General features: G+C 49.9%; 1 protein-coding gene across 4 annotated transcripts in view; it reads left to right on the forward strand.

Annotated features, from left to right (window-relative positions):
• Nucleotides 1-278: 278 nt before the first annotated feature.
• Nucleotides 279-21,882, forward strand: part of SLC25A25 (solute carrier family 25 member 25) — a 33,936-nt gene continuing 12,332 nt past the window's right edge. For 2 of the 4 annotated variants that reach the window (XM_049774170.1, XM_049774171.1), the window contains exon 1: nucleotides 279-548. In XM_049774170.1, coding sequence (XP_049630127.1) covers nucleotides 294-548 — 255 coding nt within the window. In that variant the 5' untranslated portion in view covers nucleotides 279-293. Of the gene's footprint in view, nucleotides 549-18,647; nucleotides 19,038-21,882 lie in introns of those variants that run through there. The other 2 variants (XM_049774168.1, XM_049774169.1) reach the window with 1 other exon arrangement.

Genomic DNA, 21,882 nt, shown 5'->3' on the forward strand with positions numbered 1-21,882 from the left:
TACACGAGGCTGTGATTGGCGTGGGGGCGGTTCTCTAGAAGACCCCGCCCACCCAGGACGCCCATTCTCGCTTGCGATTGGTTCGAGGTGCCTCCCGGGGGGCGTGGCCTGGACGAAGGGGGCGGTGTTCCCGGAAGCGGCTCCCCCCATTCCCGCCGCCGGCTCGCCACCCGGTACATCAGCCCGGAGCCCGCGCTCGTCATTCGAGTCCAGTCTCCGGCGCGTGTGTCTCGATCCTCCGCCGCCTTCTCCGCCTTCTCTCGGCGCCCGGCCGGGCCTGCGTGTCGCGCCCGATGGTGAGCAGCGTGTTGTGCCGCTGCGTGGCTTCCCCGCCGCCCGACGCCGCCGCCACCGCCTCGTCGTCGTCGCCGAGCAGCTCCGCGGGGGACCCGTGCGGCGGCGCCGTCTGCGGGGGCCCCGACCACCGCCTGCGTCTCTGGAGCCTCTTCCAGGCCCTCGACGTCAACCGCGACGGCGGCCTCTGCGTCAACGACCTGGCCGTGGGGCTCCGGCGCCTGGGGCTGCACCGCACCGAGGGCGAGCTCCGGGTAGGTCGCTCGCTCGGGCCGTCCGGCTGTCAGTCTGTCCATCTGTCAATCCGTCCGGCCGGCCGGCCCCTTCTGCCCCCTTTTGGCTTCCCTGCCAGCTTGGGGCAAAGCTCCCGTCTGCTTCCTTCCTCTCTCTTGGCGCAATGTGGGAGTTCTGGGGGTGCGGGGTGGGGATCGGGGGGCTGGCTGGGGGGCCTGGCGGGGAGGATGGGAACTAGGTTTGCGAGCAGAGCTGTGGTGGGCGGCTGGGACTCGCTGTTCTCAGTTGGACACAGTGGGGCCGGGAGCCCAGAAGGCAGTGGTAGTTTTTAGGTGGGCCGAGCTGCGAGGTAAGAGTGGGAGGATGTGGGGGTCGGGGTGGATGGGTGGATGGGGGGACAGTGGCCTGGTTTCTAAAAAGCAATGTAGTCTTGTCCTCTTATGTAGTGGTTGCTTCTTCGCTTGGCTTCCAGTGACTGATTCTGGCTTTTGGCTTAAGCCCGAGGGATGGCAGGCAATGGTTTGTCTCTCTGTCTTTTACTCGCGCACACACACACACATGCACACAACACATGACACACACACCTGGCATTTATAACATACAGGCAGCATTTGCGTTTATCCAGATGGACACACACACACACAGGCAGCATTTGCATTTGTCCAGATAGACATAGACACACACATGCACACACACGCAGCATTTGCATTTGTCCAGATGGACACACACACACAAACACAGGCAGCATTTGCATTTGTCCAGATAGACACACGCACACGCACGCAGCATTTGCATTTCTCCAGATGGACACACAGACAGATACACACACACACACACATTTGCCTCTAGGGGCCCTTTACCAAGTAACCTGTCTCCCAACTTCCTCCCTTTGGTCATTCTCTGTCCACCCAGCAGTGTAACTGGCTCCTTACCATGCATGAAGAAATCTAGTACGGCATCAACAAAGTGCGTCAATTTGTTGGTGGAGTGGGGGTGTCCAGAAGATTTTTATTTGTGTGTTTGTTTGCTTGTGGCTTTTGGGCTACACCCGGCAGTGCTTCAGGGGTTACTCCTGGCTCTCTGCTCAGAAATCCCACTCCTGGCAGGTACAGAGGGGACCATGTGGGATCCCGGGATTCGAACCACTGTTGGTCCTGGGTTGGCCGCTTGCAAGGCAAACGCTATACTGCTCCCAGAAGGTATTTTTGCACTTATAAGTTTTATTTAGAATACATTTATTATTAATAGTAACATAATAAACACATCTTAGAATATTTTGAATCTTAGACTAACATCTAAGGGATTTAACCCACTTGTGTGATCAGCCTTGGAAAGACCCATGGTGACACTCACAAGTGAGACTTAAGTGGATGAAGTCCCAGCTGTCTCCAGTAAGTCCTAAAAATGCATTTTTAGGCTAGTTTTACACAAAATGGTGTGAGCTGGCTCTTTTCCCACATGTATCTGATGAATAAGTCATTTAGAAAGATAGAATACAGCTAAATTCTGAGGATGCGCCGCCCCCCAGCTGTTTGGAAGGAGGGGACCACCTAGACACCCCCTTGCTTTAAGGAACCTTGTTTTGCTTGATGTACTGCTCAGCACCTCCTGGGTATCCAGCTGCAGGATTATATTCATGGGGGATACCAGACTTTGTACCTCGACTCAAGTTTCAGTGTTTGTGTGGGTCAGGGCACATATGATATTGAGCCTAATCCATTTTTTTTTTTTTTGGGCAGTAACTATCTGAGGGCAAATAAGGAGAAAGTGACCTTTATTTTTCATTTCAATACAGAAAGAAAATGATTGATAAAAGAAGGGAGCCTGATCCTGGAGGGGGGAAGGAAGGAAGTCCCGTAGGTTCTAAAATCTTGAACTCTTAAGTAACGTAATTTCTACGAGATGAAAAAGAATTTACTTTTGGTTTTGAAGCCACACCCGGCAGTGCTCTGGGTTTATTTATTCTTGGCTGCACTCAGGAATTACCCCTCTTAGTGCTCATGGACCATGTGGGATGTGGGGATAGAACGCTGGTCAGCCCTATAAAAGGCAAGCTCCAGCCCTAAAACATTTTTTTCTATGGGCTTAATTTTTTTTTTCACTCTTCGGAACTAAGTTACAGTAGATAAATGATATCTGCAGTTCTGAGGGAGACAGAATAGCCGGCCACTATTCTTTCCTTTCCCTTTATTTTTATTTTTTTGTTGTGTTTGTTTTGTTTTGGAGTCATACCCGGCAGTACTCAGGCCCTGCACTCAGAAATCACTTCTGACAGGCTCAGGAGACCACATGGGATGTTAGGGATTGAACCTGGGTCGGCCTTGTGCAAGGCAAACTCCTTATCCTTTGTGCTATGGCTCCAGCTTCCTCTTCTCTTTTTTATTTATTTATTTATTTTTAATTTTCTTTCTGTCATTCTGATAAGGAGGGCTTTACTTTTGAATCTGCGGAGGGCCTGGGGACAGAATGGAGCTCAAGAGGTCATCTGTTGATCTGGTCCCTATTCATACCAGAAGAGGAGCAACAAATGGTTGCACAAATGTGGGGACAGTGTTTTCAGTTTCAGGGTCTGTCTTTTTGTAGCTAGCTGGGCAACCGGAAGACGCCCTGCTTCTTGAACCCAATACTACTTCCTGTTGAGAAGTATTAATATTAACTACCTACTAAACAGGCAGGACTGAACTTTTGCAGAGGAGCAAAGATCCAGGGGGCCCCTAGAGCAGACAGAGGCTCTCTGTCTTGCCAGTTTTAAGGAAATAGGTTTTGAAAAACAGCAAACTTGGGCCACTGTTTTTGTCTATCCCCATGGACCAGTCTGGGGACGTCAGGGTTTGAGCAGGAATCAGTTGTGGGTGGTGAGTGAACTTGGGGGCAAGTTTTTGTTTTAAAAGAACAGGCAGCCTTCAGCGACTGCCTTTGTTTCCAGAGAAATTGAGAGCGTCGAGAGGAAAATGACTTCAAATGGAAGTGGACGGATGGAGGGTGATGGCAGCCAGCCAGGGGAATTTACTACGGAAGAAGCATGTGAACAAAAAGCATCCTGGGACAAAAGGGAAGGGTTTGTTAAGGAAAGAAAAGATGATGACAAGGGATCGGCTTCAGCTGGAGCTAATTATAGTATTGTCTATTTAAGGCATTTTCATGTGACCAAGTGAGACTTTGTCTGAAAACAGATTTCAAGCAGAGGCAGTCAGTAAGAGGAAGAAAGAATCTGAGTTCAAAGTATAAACAGTTGTCCCTTTAGCCTAGGCGCTCCTTTGGGGCTGGTGTGCAGGTGAGTATTCTAGAAGAGAGAGGTCTTGCCAATTCAGCACCCATGATGTCAAGTTGGATTTACAACCCCACCCACCCCTCATCCTCCGTCGCTACCTTTGTGACCGTTTTGTCTTTTGGTGAAATTTTGTTTGACCCCAGCGCTCAGGGGTTACCCCTGGCTCTGCGCTCAGAAATCGCTCCTGACAAGCTCAGGGAACCATATAGGATGCTGGGAATCAGACCCGGGTCTGTCCAGGGTTGGTCGTGTGCATGGCAAAAGCCCTACACACTGTGCTGTTATATGGCTCCAGCGCTTTTGGTGAAATCTGAAGCAAATTCTGTCCAGGACTTTTAGAAGAATTGAAGATAAAAGATTAGTTTCTAAACTCATCTATAAATTCTAAAATAGGTTTAGAGATTATCTGGAGATTATCCAATGCAAATCCGTCCTGCTCTTATTCTCTCCTTGACCCAAGCAAGCAGCACAGGAGGCAAAGAATCCAATAGAAAAATCATTAAAGGCAGTTGCTTAATCAGACAGTGCTCTTGAACTGGTTTGCCTTTTTAAATATTTGGCCTTTTGTAGGGAAGCTGTTGGACTGAGGAACTGGATTTAGATCTCACAGTCTGCAGAAGAAAACATTTATTTACTTCCATCAAAAGGAATAGCTTGTTTGAAAAAGGAAAAGTACCTACACCCCACACTGTCCCCTGAGCACACAGAGCCAAGAATAAGCCCTCAGCACTATTGGGTGTGACCCAAGAAGAAATGTGCTGTGCTGTTTGAGTTAATACATTAAAGCAATTGAACTATATTTTTGCAAAACTGGTTACTGACTTAGTAATTATCAATTTAAGGAGGTATATAGAGGGGGTGAGGGTGGTTGGCCCATATTGGAGGTGCTGGGGGGTGGGGAGATCATGTAGAGCCAGGGATTTGCATCCCAGTCAGTGGGATACAAGGTGATCATCTTTTTTTTTGTTTTGTTTTTTCGGGCCACACCCATTCGATGCTCATGCTCAGGGGTTACTCCTGGCTAAGTGCTCAGAAATTGCCCCTGGCTTGGGGGGACCATATGGGATGCCGGGGGATCGAACCGCGATCCTTCCTTGGCTAGCGCTTGCAAGGCAGACACTTTACCTCTAGCAACACCTCGCCGGCCCCAAGGTGAGCATCTTAACCTCTGTCCTGTCTCTTGGCCCTTGTGTCTTATTTGGGAAATGGGCGTCAGGTGCCTTGTACCCTCAGTGGTACACAAAAGCATCACAGGAATATCCCAGTACAATCCTGTGGCCACTTCAGCTGGAAGAAGTCCTTTGATGTTTGATCATTAGGTATCAAAGTGGCACAGAAACCCCAGGAAGTGAGGTAATATGTTGCTGGTCTTTATTTCTATAGCAGCCGAGTGTGCTAATGGAATGGATTCTGTAAGTGAAGTGTTTAGAACGAGTTAGTCTGGACATACTTTTCATTTCTGTCATTCCTTCTGATATCCAGGACATTAGTGTGAGGGCTGGAGAGATGGTGCAACAGGTAAGGGGCTTGCTTGCCTTATACATTTATGGCCTGGGTTCAAATCCTGGCATCGCATATGGTCCCCTGAGCATAGCTGAATGTAGCTCAGTCTACCCTCCACCCCAAAAATGATGACTTTAGGGAGCCAGGGCAATAGCATATTAGGTGGGGTACTTGACTTGCACATGGCAACCCAGATTCAATCCCCCACACCCATATGGACTCTATAAAAAAACAAAGCAAGGGGCCGGGCGGTGGCGCTAAAGGTAAGGTGCCTGCCTTGCCTGCGCTAGCCTTGGACGGACCGCGGTTCGATCCCCCGGTGTCCCATATGGTCCCCCAAGCCAGGAGCAACTTCTGAGCACATAGCCAGGAGTAACCCCTGAGCATTACTGGGTGTGGCCCAAAAATCAAAAAAAAAAAAAAAAAAAAAAACAAAGCAAAAAGATGAACTTAGTCCTATACTAAATTCCTTTTCACTTCTTATCCTTTCCTTTTTACTTTGTTTCCCAAACCAAAACAAAAGGATTTTGGGAAGTGTCTCTAGTGGTCAGTGAACTTGTGTCAGAAGTCAGTCCACTGTGTCTGCTCTCATCTTCTTCAAAGTTCTTCAGGGGCCAAAGGGACCTGAGGAACCTTTGAGTATCTGGAAGTAGGCGTCTTGTCTTATTGCAGTTTTGCCTGTTGCTAAGTACAGTCTATCATGTGTCTGCTCATGTGTCTTGCTGCTTACGTCTTTCTCAGCTGAGGCAGGCAGCCTGAGATTTAATAGCACGGAGGGCCCCCCGAATTCATGCTTTGCAGGTATCAATTACCACATGGTGTCAGGGTAGATAAGCCCGGTAGAATGTTTTGAGAGCACACTCAGTCTATTGTAGCTGTTCTGTTTTGTTATTACTGGTCCATCTCCCCCTACACCTGATTTAGAAGCTCATTGGTGTATCTATGTAAGAAAAGAAGATTGTTTTGAATTCAGTACTATCTGTAGTTTTGAGGATTGCCTGGGAGCTGTTGAATGAATTCCTTGCATCTGGGGTGGAAGTGGGGCTACTGTAGTATAGTTCTTGTGTAAAGGAGTCCAGACAGGGAAGATTAAAAAGACAGGAAGTCAAGTGGCAAGAGGGATTAGCGATACTGCTGAGGTCTGAATGAGGGGGTAGCCCTAATGTAGCTGAAGGGTAAAGGGCTTCTTTCCAAGTTGGGAAAATGTTATGAAAATTAGGCCTGGCACACAGTTGTATATATGGCATAGAATTTACCTCAGTAAAACTTACCAGCACCCTGCTGCTCCCTGCCAAGCTGTTGTAGCACAAGCAAAAACCTAAAGATATGGAGCTTAGGTTAGATTTTGTTCCTTTGCCCTGGTAACCTGCAGGAGTCTCCACCTCAGTGATCACTTCCTTTTGTTGTACCGATTTAGCTAGAGGAAGTCTCTAAGCCTTTCTCTGAGGCCCACACAAGCATGTTCAGTACAGAGCAACAGTTTTTGCCTCCTTTTTTGTTTGTTTTTTGGGTCACACCTGGCGGCATTCAGTGATTACTCCTGGTTCTGTGCCCAGAAATCGCTTCTGACAGGCTCAGGGTACCATATGGGTCTGGAAATCGAACCCTGGTTAGCCGCATGCAAGGCAAATGCTCCTGCCTGCTGGGCTTTTTCAAGTCAAACATCAGTCATTAGGTTTTACCCCTGATGTCAATCGTGGAAAGGGGGATAGAGGGGAGAAGAGGAGGGTGTGTAGGACATCGCTAGCCAAGGGTGAGTTTCACCCAGAAAGAAAGAAAGAACATGGGTAGAACATGTTCCTATCAGCAGTCTAGAGCAGAAGGGGGTCTTCTGTGCTCCTGGGAGAAATTCTAGACCGTTGTCCACTCTGGAATTTTTTTTTGGGGGGGGGGGGTCACACCTGGCAGTGCTCAGGGGTTACTCCTGGCTCTATGCTCAGAAATCGCTCCTGGCAGGCTCAGGGGACCATATGGGATGCCGGGATTCAAACCACCAACCTTCTGCATGAAAGGCAAATGCCTTACCTCCATGCTATCTCTCCGGCCCACTTGGAATATTAAGTCAAAAAGAAACCAGCCTGGAAGCAGGGGATTTCTCCAGAGAGATGAAGAATTGGAAGGATGGGGGTAGGTGTTTCCCAGCAGAGAAGTGTATTCCCCCGACCCCACAGCCACTCCCCACCCACACCCGCACACTGCCCTTGCAAGTTGCTTCCCGTTTTCAGCTGCCACATATGGGCTCTCCACAGACCTGGGATTCCCGCTGAATCCTTTGAATCCCATGAGCCTTTGGAGACTGCAGCTTGAAGTGAGTGAAAGCACAGGTGATTGGGGCCAGAGCGGTGGCGCTAGAGGTAAGCTGTCTGCCTTGCTGGCACTAGCCTAGAATGGATCCCGGTTCTATCCCCTGGCGTCCCATATGGTCCCCCCAAGCCAGGGGTGATTTCTTTTTTTTTTTTCCCCAGGGGTGATTTCTGAGCGCATAGCCAGGAGTAACCCCTGAGCATCACTGGGTGTGGCTCCCCCCAAAAAAAACAAACAAAAAAAAAGAAAGCACGGGTGACCTCCTCACATGTGTCCTATTTGGTTGAAACTAATGGGCAGGCAAGCCAGCAATAGAGCCCAGATCTGTGCTTCAGCCTGAAACCTGGCCATGTTCATTTTCACCCTTGCTGGGCCTGCCAGCCCTCTGCCGTATCCGAGCTCTGCCTTCAGAGGCCCCCATGGTGTTCAGGAAGCAGTGACTGAAACTTCCTCTATGAGTCTATAAAAGACTCAACCAGTACCTAAAAAACAATAACCAGTAACTGCACCGACTTATAGTAAATAAACGAGTGTCAAAGGTAAAGCAGAGCCGGCTTGTTCTTAGCTCCTGTAAAGTGTTGGCCAAGTTCGCCAGGAAGCTCGAAAGGGAGGTGAGTCATTTCTCCTTTAACTCGGGATAAAGGGGAAAGCGGAGGCGCCCTATCCTGCTGTCATTTGAGGAAGTGTTCCATGTTATCCCACCACCCCTGGCCTCTTCCACACCTGCATTCCTCCAGTTTCTGCTTGGCTGGAATCAGAGGGGACTTGTAGTTTGATGGTGCCAGCCAAAGGTGGCCTCACCCACACAGGGCTCCACCCCTGACCTGATGTGACATTCCATTATCTACTTGGAAGTGTCCCGAGGGATTAAAGAGGGCAGAGTTTTCTCCCAACCCAGTGCCTGCCCACACCTGTCTGTGGCTAGGGGCCTGTGAGTGGTGAGCTGTTAGCTCAGTGCCTGCCTGCATTAGCCTCTAGGCCTTTCTCCTCTCCACTGGGTCAGTATCTGGGTTTGACCCCAAGCATTCTCATATCACGAGTGTTTCTAGATCTGTCCCCTTCCTGTGGGCCTCAAGTTCAGGCTCCAGTAGCCAGAGGGAGGAAGGCGAGGTACTAGGAGACCTCCTGGGTGAGGGAGATAAGGTAAAGGGACAAGCGCATTTTCCTCATTGCAACCACATCTTTCTTAGTGTGTTTTGTTTTGCTTTGTGTTCTTGGGCCACTCCTGTTGCTGCTCAGAGGTCACTTCTGGCTCTAGTGCTTGGGGATAATTGGTTGAAGGGATATTGGGTGGATCAAGCTCAGGTCACATGCAAGACAAATGCTATACATTCTCTCTCTCTGGTGGTCTATAGGGAGTAAGTCAAGCCAGAACCTGGTAAATAGCTGTAGCTTAGAAACTGCCTGTTCTCTTGGGGCTGGAGAGAGTCCAGGGAGTAAGGTGCTTGCCTTGCACAGCGCTGCCCCAGGTTTAACCACCAGCCCTATATGGTTCCCCAAGCCCAGCTATGAGTAAGCCCTGAGAATTGACCCAAGCCCTGACCCAAACTGCCCCTAGAAATAAAACCTCTTTTATAAATTTTTCTTAAGAGTTGTCTTTGTATAAATGAATTTTTAATTTTTGAGGCCCAACTATTGTTTGTTTTGTTTTGTTTTGTTTTGTTTTGTGGGGGACACACACACACTCGGGGATTACTCCTTGCTTTGCACTCAGAAATTGCTCCTGACTCAGGGGATCTTGTGGGATGCTGGGAATCAAACTGTGGTCAGTCCCAGGTTGGCCGCTTGCAAGGCAAATGCCCTATCCTTGTGCTATCACTCCAGCCCCTACGCCACAGATTTAAACTTCAGTTCAACACCCACCCCATCCCTCATGCTGAGTATCAAACCCAGGTCCTCACAAGTAAAGCAAGTGCTCTAAACTACATTCCAGCTTTGTGATAAGTCTTTTCTTTTTTCCCTTTACTTGTTTTTAGTTTTTAGTAATGCTAATGTTATCTAGCTTCCCTTCCTCTCTACCTTATATGTAGGTAACTTTAGATTTATTTTCAGAGTCCCAGGGTTTGTTTTTATTGCCCACCAGCCATTCCCTTTCCTTTCTTTTATTTGGTTTTTAATTTGTTTGTTTGTTTGTTTTGCTTTTTATTTTTGGGTCACACCCAGCAGCGCTCAGGAGTTACTCCTGGTTCTGTGCTCAGAAATTGCTCCTGTCAGGCTTGAGAGACCATGTGGGATGCCAGGATTTGAACCACCTTCCTTCTGCATGCAAGGCAAACGCCCCACCTCTATGCTATGTCTTCGGCCCCTCTCCCTCTTACTTCACATACTGTGACACCTTCTAGTTCCATTCAAGCTGTAGCCAAAGGTAGGATTTCACCTTCTCAAGACCAGTTATTTATTTATTTTCTCAAAATTTGCAAGGAGGCCGGGCGGTGGCGCTAAAGGTAAGGTGCCTGCCTTGCCTGCGCTAACCTTGGACGGACCGCGGTTCGATCCCCCGGTGTCCCATATGGTCCCCCAAGCCAGGAGCAACTTCTGAGCACATAGCCAGGAGTAACCCCTGAGCATTACCGGGTGTGACCCAAAAACCAAAAAAAAAAAAAAAAAGAATTTCAAAATTTGCAAGGAGTAGATAGGTTGGCCTGGATCTGACAGTGCTCAGGGCTTACTCTCGACTCTGTTCAGGAATTACTCCTGGCAGGCTCTAGGGACCATATGGGTGCCAGGGATAGAATCCAGGTGAGTCACATGCGAGGCAAGCACCCTACAGCCTGTACTCTCTCCAGTCACCGAGACCAAATATTCTTTTTTGTGTGTTTGTTTTTGTTTTTGGTCCACTTCTGGCAGCAATCAAGTTACTCTTGGCTCTATGTTCAGAAATTATTCCTGGCAGGCTCGGGTAACCATTGGGGATGCTGGGGATAGAACCCAGGGCAGCCGTGTACAAGGCAAACTCCCTACCCACTGTGCTGTAACTGTCTCAAGACCAGCTATTCTTTTTTCTTTTGGGGGGGCCACATCTGGCAACGCTCAGGGATTACTCCTAGCTATGCGCTCAGAAATTGTCCCTGGCTTGGGGACTATATGGGACGCTGGGGGTTGAATGCGGTTTGTCCTAGGCTAGCGCATGCAAGGCAAATGCTCTGCCGCTCGCACCACTGCTCCGGCCCCAAAGATCAGTTATTCTTTTTTTTTTTTTTTGGGGGGGGGGTTTGGGTCACACCCTGCATCACTCAGGGGTTACTCCTGGCTCTATGCTCAGAAATCGCTCCTGGCAGGCTCAGGGGACCATATGGAACGCTGGGATTTGAACCAATGACCTTCTGCATGAAAGGCAAATGCCTTACCCTCCATGCTATCTCTCCGGCCCCAGACCAGTTATTCTTACCATGAGGCCCCGCCCCCCTACACCCCTGCACTTCTCAGACTGAGCAGTGGCCAGGAGGACTTGCTGAAGACTGGAGGGGAGGGGCCAGGGTTCATGCTGTCTGTGGGCTCTACTTGCTGCAATCCTCCCATGGCAGAGTTTCAGAGTGAGCAGCTGGTGCGAGAGCTGTGTTTGCACTCACTCTGGCGGTTTCAGTTTGAGAGTGCGATCCTGAAATCAGATTTCAGAAATGAGAAATATTCAGTGTTGCTTTCTTCAGAAATTTATCCATTGGCCTTTTCCTGTGGATGCAGGGAAACCAGGAAGAATGTGAAGGCTTCAGTATGTAGGTGGTGCTTTGCAGGGGGGCACAATGTGGGAGAAGCTCCTAAAGGTCACTTTGGGACCTGTAGAGAATCCCTGGCACTCACATCTTCCTGAGCTCAGTACCTCTCTTTCCCCCTCAGTACATAGCTGATCTGATCCTATGATAAGATCAAGAGAAACAATGTTGTGTGTTCCTTTACATGCTTTGTTTTTCATTTAGTTGTATTTTTTTTTTTAGTTTTGTTTTTGTTTGTTTTTGTGTCAGGGATCAACTGGATCTGTCTGGGGTTGGCGCATGCAAGGCAATCACCCTACTGCTGTGCTATTGCTCCGGCCCATGTTTTTTATTTTGTTGGTTTTGTTTGGGGGCACACTGGGCAGTGTTTCAAGACTTACTCCTGGCTGTGAGTTCAAGGATTCCACCTGGCAGAGCTCAGGGGACCTGGGATGCTGGGCATTGAACCCAAGTCAGATGTGTACAAGATAAGCGCTCTCCCCTATGTACTTACTCTCTTTCCAGCCTCGACCCTTGACATGTTATAGCTCAAACTCCACACTGCCAAGTGGGTTGACTTTGTTTACACCTAGTTTGTTCTAGAGAAAGGGAAATGATGTATTAGTCGACATTGCCTTGGACTTAGTACTCCCGTGAAGTGTGTAGGTGTTTCAGGAGTAAAACACGCGAGCTGAGAGATTGTTTTCTTTCCACCATCTCCTCTCACACAGGAGCTTCCAACAGGGTGTTTCAGTCCCAGCTTGATTTTCCCATGAAACGTCCGCAAATGGAAGTAAATGAAGGGATTTTGTCCTTTTTAATCACTGCAGAGTTGGCATCTTCAGTGCCGTATTTCATTTGCCAAAAGATGAGTGTCTGGCTAATTGTGGGCTGAGTCAGTGCTGATGGGAGTCTTACCTTCACTCCAGCAACCTGGATGCCGGGCCCAGAGTACACCGGATATAAGCATTTAAGTTGGACAAATGATTCATTTCAGGGACAGTCACCAGAATACTGAGTACCTACCAGGTACGCCCCTATCAATCTATTAAGACTTGAAGGGCTTGGCTCATCCTTGGAAAGCACGCAGGAAGCCAAGGTCCCACCCTGCAATCACATGGTCCCGGGGCATTTACCCTGAAGTCCCTCGTCTCCCCAGCACCACTCAGGCTCAGTGTTCAGGACTGACCCCCTTGGCAGTGCTTGGGGGACTATATGTAGTGCTGGAGATTGGAACTGGCATCTTTCCCATGCCAAGGCCAGGGCCTTAACTCCTCTATTCTCTTTCCAACCCTTTGCACCTGCATTTGTATTGGTTTGTTGGTTTAGGTTCTGATTATGAGCAAAAACAATTTTGCCTTTTTGGTTTTATATTTTTGTTTTTGAGCCACACCTGGCAGTGCTCAGTGAATCTGCTCTCAGGGGACCATATGGGATGACGTTTATCAAACCCAGGAATCGGGGCCGGGTAGGTGGCGCTGGAGGTAAGGTGTCTGCCTTGCAAGCGCTAGCCAAGGAAGGACCGCGGTTCGATCCCCCCCGGCGTCCCATATGGTCCCCCCAAGCCAGGGGCGATTTCTGAGCACATAGCCAGGAGTAACCCCTGAGCGTCAAACGGGTGTGGCCCAAAAACCAAAAAAAAAAAAAAAAACAACCCAGGGATCATATTGGATGTTGGGGTCAAACTTGGTTTGGCTTATACAAAGCAAACACCCTACCTGCTGTGCTATCGCTCTGGCCCCAAATTTTGCCATTTTGTCTCACTCAGATTTATAAAAAAAAAAATGCCTTTCATGTAACTAGATTGGCTCATCCAGGCTGTTTTCAGTTCAATCCTCTGGCTTTCTATCATATGTAATTTTTTGACCCCTTTTTAAGAAGGGTTAATAGTTTTCTCCCCACAGCATCGTGTCCAAATGCTGACAGGTGGCAGGTCTACTGGCAACATCACCCTGGAGTCCTTGGTAGAGGCCCCCGCAGGGCCTAGTAAGCTCATGTCCTTCTGCCTGGGTCATAGGGGCTTGTCTGCCTGGGCCAGTTCCGGTGAATTCAGAATGGGTTCCCTTTCATCCCGTTAGAAATTGGGTGCATTTCTGAAAAATAGTGTGTGTGGGGGGGGGGATCCTGTGATTTCTTTATAACCAGTAGATCCTATTTTCTAGATTTGGGATTCCTTCTTTGGGTGATGAGAAGGATCAGAATCTAATTGTTCTTTTTTTTTGTTTGTTTTTGTTTTTGTTTTTGGGCCACACCTGGCAGTGCTCAGGGGTTACTCCTGGCTGTCTGCTCAGAAATAGCTCCTGGCAGGCACAGGGGACCATATGGGACACCGGGATTCGAACCAACCACCTTTGGTCCTGGATCGGCTGCTTGCAAGGCAAACGCCGCTGTGCCGCTGTGCTATCTCTCCGGGCCCTGAATCTAATTGTTCTTAACCAGATTCTGCTCAAGTTTGTAAGCTGCAGTCACAGAAAGGTTGTATTTCCCCATCCTTGTGTTTGGTTGTGAGTGATGACTCGGATCCAAGGAAGCTCATTGTTGCAGAGGCAACAGCTCATGGTCTATTGGGTTCTGCCTGTTGTGGTATTATGTGGTGTAAGGAGAGAGTTAAACTGTATTAAGCCTGATCTCCCTCCATCCATACCTCCCTCCCATTATTTTCCCCCCCAACCTCCCTCATGACCCTTGTGCTCTGGGCTTACTCTGGCTCTATGCTTAGGAAGGCATTCCTGGCATCACCCAAGGGGACCCTGTATGGTACCAGAGATCAACCAGTGTCAACCATGTGCAAGGCAAGAGACTTAACTGCTGTTAACTCATTATTTAACATATTATTGCATAAGACAGCCATTTCCTGGCCAAGTTTATTTACTTTCTTCTGTTAACTTATTTATTTATTTATTTTGTTTTTTGGGTCACACCCGGCAGCTCTCAGGGGTTACTCCTGGCTCTATGCTCAGAAATTGCTCCTGCCAGTCTTGGGGGACCATATGGGATGCCGGGATTCAACACCGACCCTCTGCATGCAAGGCATTTAAATGCCTTACCTCCATGCTATCTCTCTGGCCCCTCTTCTATTAACTTTGAGTTTAATTATTATTTTAGTTCTTGAGGTAGAAGGTATAGCCATGAATTTTTGCTTTCCAGGTAGAAACCCTGGCTTTGTTTTCTGGCACCACATGTCGTGCCCCCACAACACTGCTACCTGTGTATATATTATCCCCATACAAATGCTAATGTAAGCTATTTCCCTCTTACCTGATACTTTGGCCGCATTTTATAATTTGTTGTTTTTGTTTGGGGGCCATATCCAGCAGTGCTCAGATCTGGTTCTGTGCTTTGGGATCACTCTGGGGATCGGGTGACCATCTGAAGTACCAGGGATTGAACCCAAAAGGACTGCATTTAAGGCAAGAGCCCTCCCTGCTATGCTCTCTCCAGCCCCCACATCTAATGCTATGATGTTCTTCCTCATCACATTATTTTCTAATCTTTGTTTTCTATTTCTGCTTTGACACGAGTTATTTAGAAGTATGTTCATTCCTAAATATTTAGGTACTTTCCAGATATTTTTCTGTCATTAGCTTCTAATTAAGTTTCTCTTGGTTCAAGAACACTGTGTACAAAGTGGATTCTTTGAGTTCAGTGAGCCTTGCGTAGGTCCTTGTGTGCCTAGAGAATGCCCTGTGTCCTGGCTGTGTTCTTGTGTTTTCTGTATCGATTCCATCTGTTCCGCTACCTGTGACTGAGAGAATGATAAGGTCTCTGATTGTCATTGGCACAGATTTGTCCCCTTTCTTTTCCTTGGGCTATTGTTTCAAGTGTTTGGAAGTTCCAGAAGTTGGAGCAAAAACATGGAGCTTTGTTCTCTTCTCTCTGACTTGATTCCACATCAGATCTAAATGACATGACAGTTACAATGATATGACCAAGACTTTGCTATTTACCATTCCCAGCTCTGGTTTAAAGTATTTTTTCTAGGGGCCGGAGAGATAGCATGGAGGTAAGGCATTTGCCTTTCATGCAAAAGGTCATCGGTTCGAATCCCGGCGTCCCATATGGTCCCCTGTGCCTGCCAGGAGCAATTTCTGAACATGGAACCAGGAATAACCCCTGAGCACTGCCGGGTGGACTCAAAAACCACAAAAAAAAAAAAAAAAAAAAAGTATTTTTTCTATATTCAATATGTACCTCAATCTTCCTTTTGTTTTTTTTTTTTGTGGTTTTTGGGTCACACCCGGCAGTGCTCAGGGGTTATTCCTGGCTCCAGGCTCAGAAATTGCTCCTGGCAGGCACGGGGGACCATGTGGGACGCTGGGATTCGAACCGATGACCTCCTGCATGAAAGGCAAACACCTTACCTCCATGCTATCTCTCCACCCCCCCCCTTTTTTTTTTAATTCAACCTGACAACAGTTTTTTGGTTTTGGTTTTTTTTTTGGTGGGGGGGGATTTGGGCTACAACTGGCAGTGCTCAGAGGTTACTCCTGGCTTCTCTCAGGTATTATTCCCAGTGGTGCTGGGGATCTAACATGGGTCGGCCACATTCAACACAAATGCCCTGGACCAGCTGTACTTTCCTTCCAGCCCCTGACAATACTTTTCATTGGAGTATATCTTAATCATTTACATGTTGTGTGTATGTGTGTATCTTTATACACATGTATACATACGAGACTCTCATTTTGCTATTTGTTTCAGTTCTATTTTTATTTCTTTTTTTTTTTTTTTTTTTTTTTTTTTTTTTTTGGGCCATACCCGGCAGTGCTCAGAGGTTACTCCTGGCTGTCTGCTCAGAAATAGCCACTGGCAGGCACGGGGGACCATATGGGACACCGGGATTCGAACCAACCACCTTAGGTCCTGGATTGGCTGCTTGCATGGCAAACGCCGCTGTGCTATCTCTCCGGGCCCATTATTTTTATTTCTTTTGCTGTCTTACAAATGAAAACTTTTTCTACCCTTTATGGGGTAGGCCACACCAGTAATACTTGAGGGGGGTCACTCTTGGTATTGCTTGGGGGACCGACCATAGGCTGCGTATCTTTCTTTCCTCCTTCCTTCTGCCCTTCTTCCCTCCTTTTCTCCCTCCCTTCCATTTTTTGGGTCATACTCAAGATTACTCAGGAGCTACTTCTAGCTCTGTAGTAAGGGGTTACTTCCAGCAGTGATCAGTTGATTGTGCAGTGCCCAGCTCCTTGGCTTTCTCTGGGGCCCCTTTCCTGTGGCTTTGTATGCACCTGCTCCCTTTTAAGGTTTTCAGACCTGTGCTGCTATAGATAAGGATACCAAAGGTCTTCTTTTCCAGTAGATGAGTCACCTATGGATCATGTATATGCATACAGGATTTCCCAGGTGTACCCAAAAAAGCTATAGAATAAATTGCAAGAAGTGAACTGCCCATGTCAAAGCGTGCATGTGTCTGAAAGCTGATAGCTGTGGCCCAAGTCCTTGTACTGATTCCCACTTCGAGATCTCAAGGGCCCCTTTCCCCCCAGTCTCCCCAAAACAATTTATTAAATATTTTGGATATTTGTGATTTGGTGTTGGGGGGGCTTTTTGGTGTTTGTTGTTGATGTTGGTTTTTTTTTGTTTTTGTTCTGTTTGGTTTGGTTTTTGGTTTTTGGGTCACACGCGGCAGTGCTCAGGGGTTATTCCTGGCTCTAGGCTCAGAAATCGCCCCTGGTAGGCACAGGGGACCATAGGGGATGCCGAGATTCAAACCACCAACCTTCTGCATGAAAGGCAAACGCCTTACCTCCATGCTATCTCTCCAGCCCCTGTTGATATTGTTTTAACTTTAAAAATGTTCAGTTTGGGGGCCGGGCTGTGGCGCTAGAGGTAAGGTGCCTGCCTTACCTTCGCTAGCCTTGGACGGACCGCGGTTCGATCCCCCGGCGTCCCATATGGTCCCCCAAGCCAGGAGCGACTTCTGAGTGCATAGCCAGGAGTAACCCCTGAGCGTCACCAGGTGTGGCCCCCCCCAAAAAAAATGTTCAGTTTGGGGCCACATCCAGAATGCTTAGGGGCTTCTTCCAGCTCTGTGCTCTTGGGTCACTTCTGGTGGTACTGGAGGGTGTAAATCGTATGTTGTGCCAGGGACTGACCTGGACCACATGCACCTTACCCCTATATTATCTGTTTCTAGCCCCATGTTTTAGAAAGAATGACTGGGCAGAGTATCAAGGGGTCACTTTTTACTTTTTTTTTTTTTTTTTTTAATTTCGAGCCACTTCCAGCATCTACTTAGGGATCACTCCTGGCAGGGCTCAGGGGGACATATGGGGTGCCAGGATAGAGCCTGTGTCAGTCAGTCAGTGTACAAGACAAATATGCCTTACCTGCTCAGCTGTGTCACCAGCCCTTTTGGAAGGATAACAGAAGTTGGTCTCTGTTAGTAAAGTCCAAAACGTAATTCCTTTTAATTCATGAATTCTTTCTGGGGGAGCAGAAGAGGGTGGTTGAGGTGCTCAGGGGCTTACGCCTGGCTCTGTCTGTGCTCAGGAACTTCTCCTGGGGGAGAAGCTAGTGAAACCATCCGGGGTGCTGGGATCAAACCAGGCCAGCCTGCAAGCAAGGCAATCACCCTCCCCTCTATTGCTCTATTGCTTTCATTGCCTGATTCATAATTCTTAACTCGGTTCAGCCTGTACACACTGACTCTGCCTGCTTCTAGATGCTCGGGCCAGAAAGATCGGTGTGCCCTGGTCCCTGTCCCCAGTAGCTCTTGGCATCCAGGCACAGGAGAAGTCCCTCTGTCCATCTACGCTGGCATTGAGTGCCTGCCCAGTTGGAGAGAACAAGGGGGAGAGAGTGTGGCTACGCGTGTGGGGAAGCCCCACCCCGGGCTGGGGTAACCCCGGGCGGCCCCCGTCCAGGCTGGCTGCGGTGCCGGGGATGCTGGTCCTGCCTGGGGTTGCCGTGGCCACCACCCTGCAGAAGCGCGGCCGCCTGTGATTGGACGGCGGCTGCGGCTGGGAGAGGGAACTCGGTAGTGTCGGCAGAGGGGATTGGCCGCACCCTGCTGCAGTGGGGCTGCGGCCGGCCGGGATGCTGGGCCTCACTGGCCCGAGGCTTGCTAGGCTTGCTAGGCTTGCTAGTGGATCGAGGACAGCCGAATAGAAGAGTCGGGGCTCAACTTGCTTCTGACTCCGGAGGAGGTCTGCTGGGTGCACCTGCCGTGGCCCTTTCTTAAAGCCCCACGTTTCCTCACCACCACCACCTCCACCTCCATCAGCTCCCCCTGCAGCAGCGCACTCTCTGGAAGAAAAAGCTCCAGCTGCCCCATAGCCAGCAACCTGCAGGGCCGGGCCCGCTTAGAGGGAGGCTCCTTGTCAGGTCAGCACGACAGCCGTGTACCCACATTTGAAAAGGCCGGGCCCTGTATGCCGATCGCTCTGCCTCCCGACCCCCCCTGGGTAGCCTTCCCCGCGACTGACTGACCCTGGGCACCGCGGTCACCTTCCCAGGAGAGCAGTCGCCGCCGGCAACGCGAGGGAGCCGTGATGCTGCAGATGCTCTGGCAGTTTCTGTCCAGCTTTCTCCCCGGGGCCGGGGCCGGGTGCCAAGGCTCCAGAGAGGGGAGCGATCAGCAAGCCCCCGGCACCCCACCTCCACCTCCACCTCCAGCGCGGGGAGATGCAGGACCGAGCTTTTTGGGGAAACAGGACGGAAGGGCTGAGGCAGCAGAAAAGAGACCCACTATTCTGCTGGTGGTCGGACCTGCAGAGCAGTTTCCCAAGGTAAAGCAGCCTCCAGAGGGCCCCCGCCAGTGGAGGGGCCGGGCACCCATCCTGTTCCTGGAAAGACCAGGATTGTGGGGAGGAAGGGAGGACATCACTCCAGTCGGAGAGCAGGGCCCCCACTATAAAAGCAGGAAGGTTGAAGGCAGCAGTGGCTTGAGATCTGTTTGACTGTGCGGAGAGAGAATGTAGCCTTTGGGACTCGGAACCTGCCACCCAGGCAGGAGGGAGAACTTTGGATGTTGAAGCCCATAGCAGGGACCCAGGACGTCTGCCTGCAGTTGCAAGGTCCTGACCCTGAGCCACCTGGCCCTGTAGGTCCGGAAGGATCTGGAGTTGGAGAGGAGTAGGCTGAGGAGAGGCAGGAAGCACAAGGTTCCCTGCGGGCGCCAGCCCATGCCCCAAGCATAGGTCATTGTGAGCTGACCGATAACACAAGAGCCAAGGTAAGTGGTAGCACCCCCATTTTGTAGACAAGGAAACTGAGATGCAGAGAGACTGTCCTCAGCCCAGGACTGCCCTAGCCAAGCTGAGATTTGGTCTCCATTCTAATGAGCGCATTGCCCTGCCCGTTGGCTTGAAAGAGGGGGCTTTTGGGCCCTGCTGTGCTGCCCGCTGCCTTAAGGAGTGACCTTGTTCCCTTCCTAAACTTTGGTTACTTCGACTCTTGCCAGATCATGAGCAGGAGGGATGGTGGCCCGGCCCAGCGGGGGCACGTGGCCAATACCTCAGCAGTTTGGGTGGCCTAGCATCCCTGCACTGGACCGCCTGTTCAGGTTTCCCTGCGCTAAAGTGGGAGGGACTTTGGGTGGGACCAGCTTTGCAGTCCTTGAAAAGTGAGCACAGATGAGAGTCTTGGGGTTGTGGTCTGGTGGGTCTCATCCCTCACACCTCACTGGGTGTGACCCTCCCCTCCTTTAATTATTTGGATGAACTCAGAGGTCTGCATACCCCATTGCTGTAGGGCTCCCCCTCTTGTGTGTGTGTGTGTGTGTGTGTGTGTGTGTGTGTGTGTGTGCGTGCGTGTATGTGTGTGTGTGTGTGTGTGTATTTGGATCACACCTGGCGGCACTCAGGGCTTACTCCTGGCTTTATGCTCAGAAATCGCCCCGGCAGGCTTGGGGGACCATATGGGTTGCCGGGATTTGAATGACTGTCCTTCTGCATGCAAGGCAAATGCCTTACCTCCATGCTATCTCTCCAGCCCCAGGGCTCTCTTTTAACCTCCCACTTTTGTCATGAACCATTGGTTGGTTCTTACTGGCCTGTCCTGCCTGGGCCCCCCCACCTTTACTGGCCTGTCCTGCCTGGGCCCCCCCACCTTTACATAGCCTCCTCATCTGAGACCTTGCTTAAACCCTTGCTTAAATCCCTCACCTGCAGCCCCAGAGCCTTGCAGATTGAAACTGGCTGAGTTCCCCCCAAAAGGGGTGGGAGTCATTCCACCCTCAGTGGCGGAGTTGGGGGGAATTTGGGCCAGTTTGGTTTGACTCTGGAAGGGAAATGCCCTGGATTTGTGTGTACATCAGGAGCTGATTTGAAGAAGTTGGGGATTTCTGTTGTGAAAGGGTGTCCTTTTCTGGTGCCGGAACCTGGGAGGGGCCTGGCCTGGCCTGCCCGGCATTGTTAGGAAGAGGCCACAGGACCTCATGGAAACTTTCCGAGCAGCACCGGGTTCCTAGGCTCCCAGGCTTCTCATTTCCGGGTTGTGAGAACTACTTAGTTCTGCTCTCACTTCCCACTTTAGCTGGGTCTGCTCAGAAGGCAGCTTCCTGCTGCTTTTCTGCTAGAGCTGAGCTTTGCCTGGTTTTGTGTGTGTGTGTGTGTGTGTGTGTGTGTGTGTGTGTGTGTGTGTGTGTGTGTGTGTGTGTGTGTGTTTTCTGCTAGAGTTGAGCTTTGCCTGTGTGTGTGTATTTTTCTAGGGGGGACTCTGGCACACTGTCAGTTTGCAGGGGGACGGGGAGGGGCCAGGCCATCCATAACTCGGTGCCAAGCCTAAGCTCTTGGCTTTAGAAATGGGCTGTGTGAGGCACCATGGCAACCAGATCAACGAATGAGGTTCCATCCATCCAGGTGGGCGGGTCCTGCAGTTCTCCTTGTTAACTTGGTCTGAGTCACTGTGAAGGGGCGGAAGGGGGATCCTGGATGACCTAATGCTGTACTACCCAAGCTGCTGCCTCTGCCTTCTTCCTCCTCCTCCAGGCGTTCTGCTGGCAGCAGGCACCTGCTCTTGGACTCGAAACCCCTAGCAGGGCCGGGAAAGCTTCTGGTGGCAACTGGCAGGTTGGAGGTGGACTGGAGAATCTTTTTTTTTTTTTTGGTTTTTGGGCCACACCCGGCGATGCTCAGGCATTACTCCTGGCTGTCTACTCAGAAATAGCTCCTGTCAGGCACTGGGGACCATATGGGACACCGGGATTCGAACCAACCACCTTTGGTCCTGGATCGGCTGCTTGCAAGGCAACCGCCGCTGTGCTATCTCTCCGGGCCCCTGGCTGGAGAATCTTAGGAGAAAGCGCTGCTTGGCAGCGTTAGTGAAACGAAACACCAGCCAATTCAGGGGCTCCAGATCGCTGCTCTGGGTTATGGGAACAGCCCTGGGAGAAGAGATGACACAGTAGAAATGGGGTACAAACAGTAGCAGGGTCACTAGAGGAGAATTCAGTAGCAAAGGCAGGGTTGGGGCTGGAAGAACAGGAGCCAGCCAGGGTGATACTCCTGAAGGGAACACAACTCCGCTTTTGTCTTCTTTTCCCATTTGTATTGCTCTTGTGTTCCGGGGCAGTGACACAGTATTTCGACCAAGACGACCCCTTTCCCACACTGTGCAGAGCTGCTTCTGAGC

Source organism: Suncus etruscus, chromosome 5 (assembly GCF_024139225.1).
Source record: "Suncus etruscus isolate mSunEtr1 chromosome 5, mSunEtr1.pri.cur, whole genome shotgun sequence".
NCBI lineage: Eukaryota > Metazoa > Chordata > Mammalia > Eulipotyphla > Soricidae > Suncus > Suncus etruscus.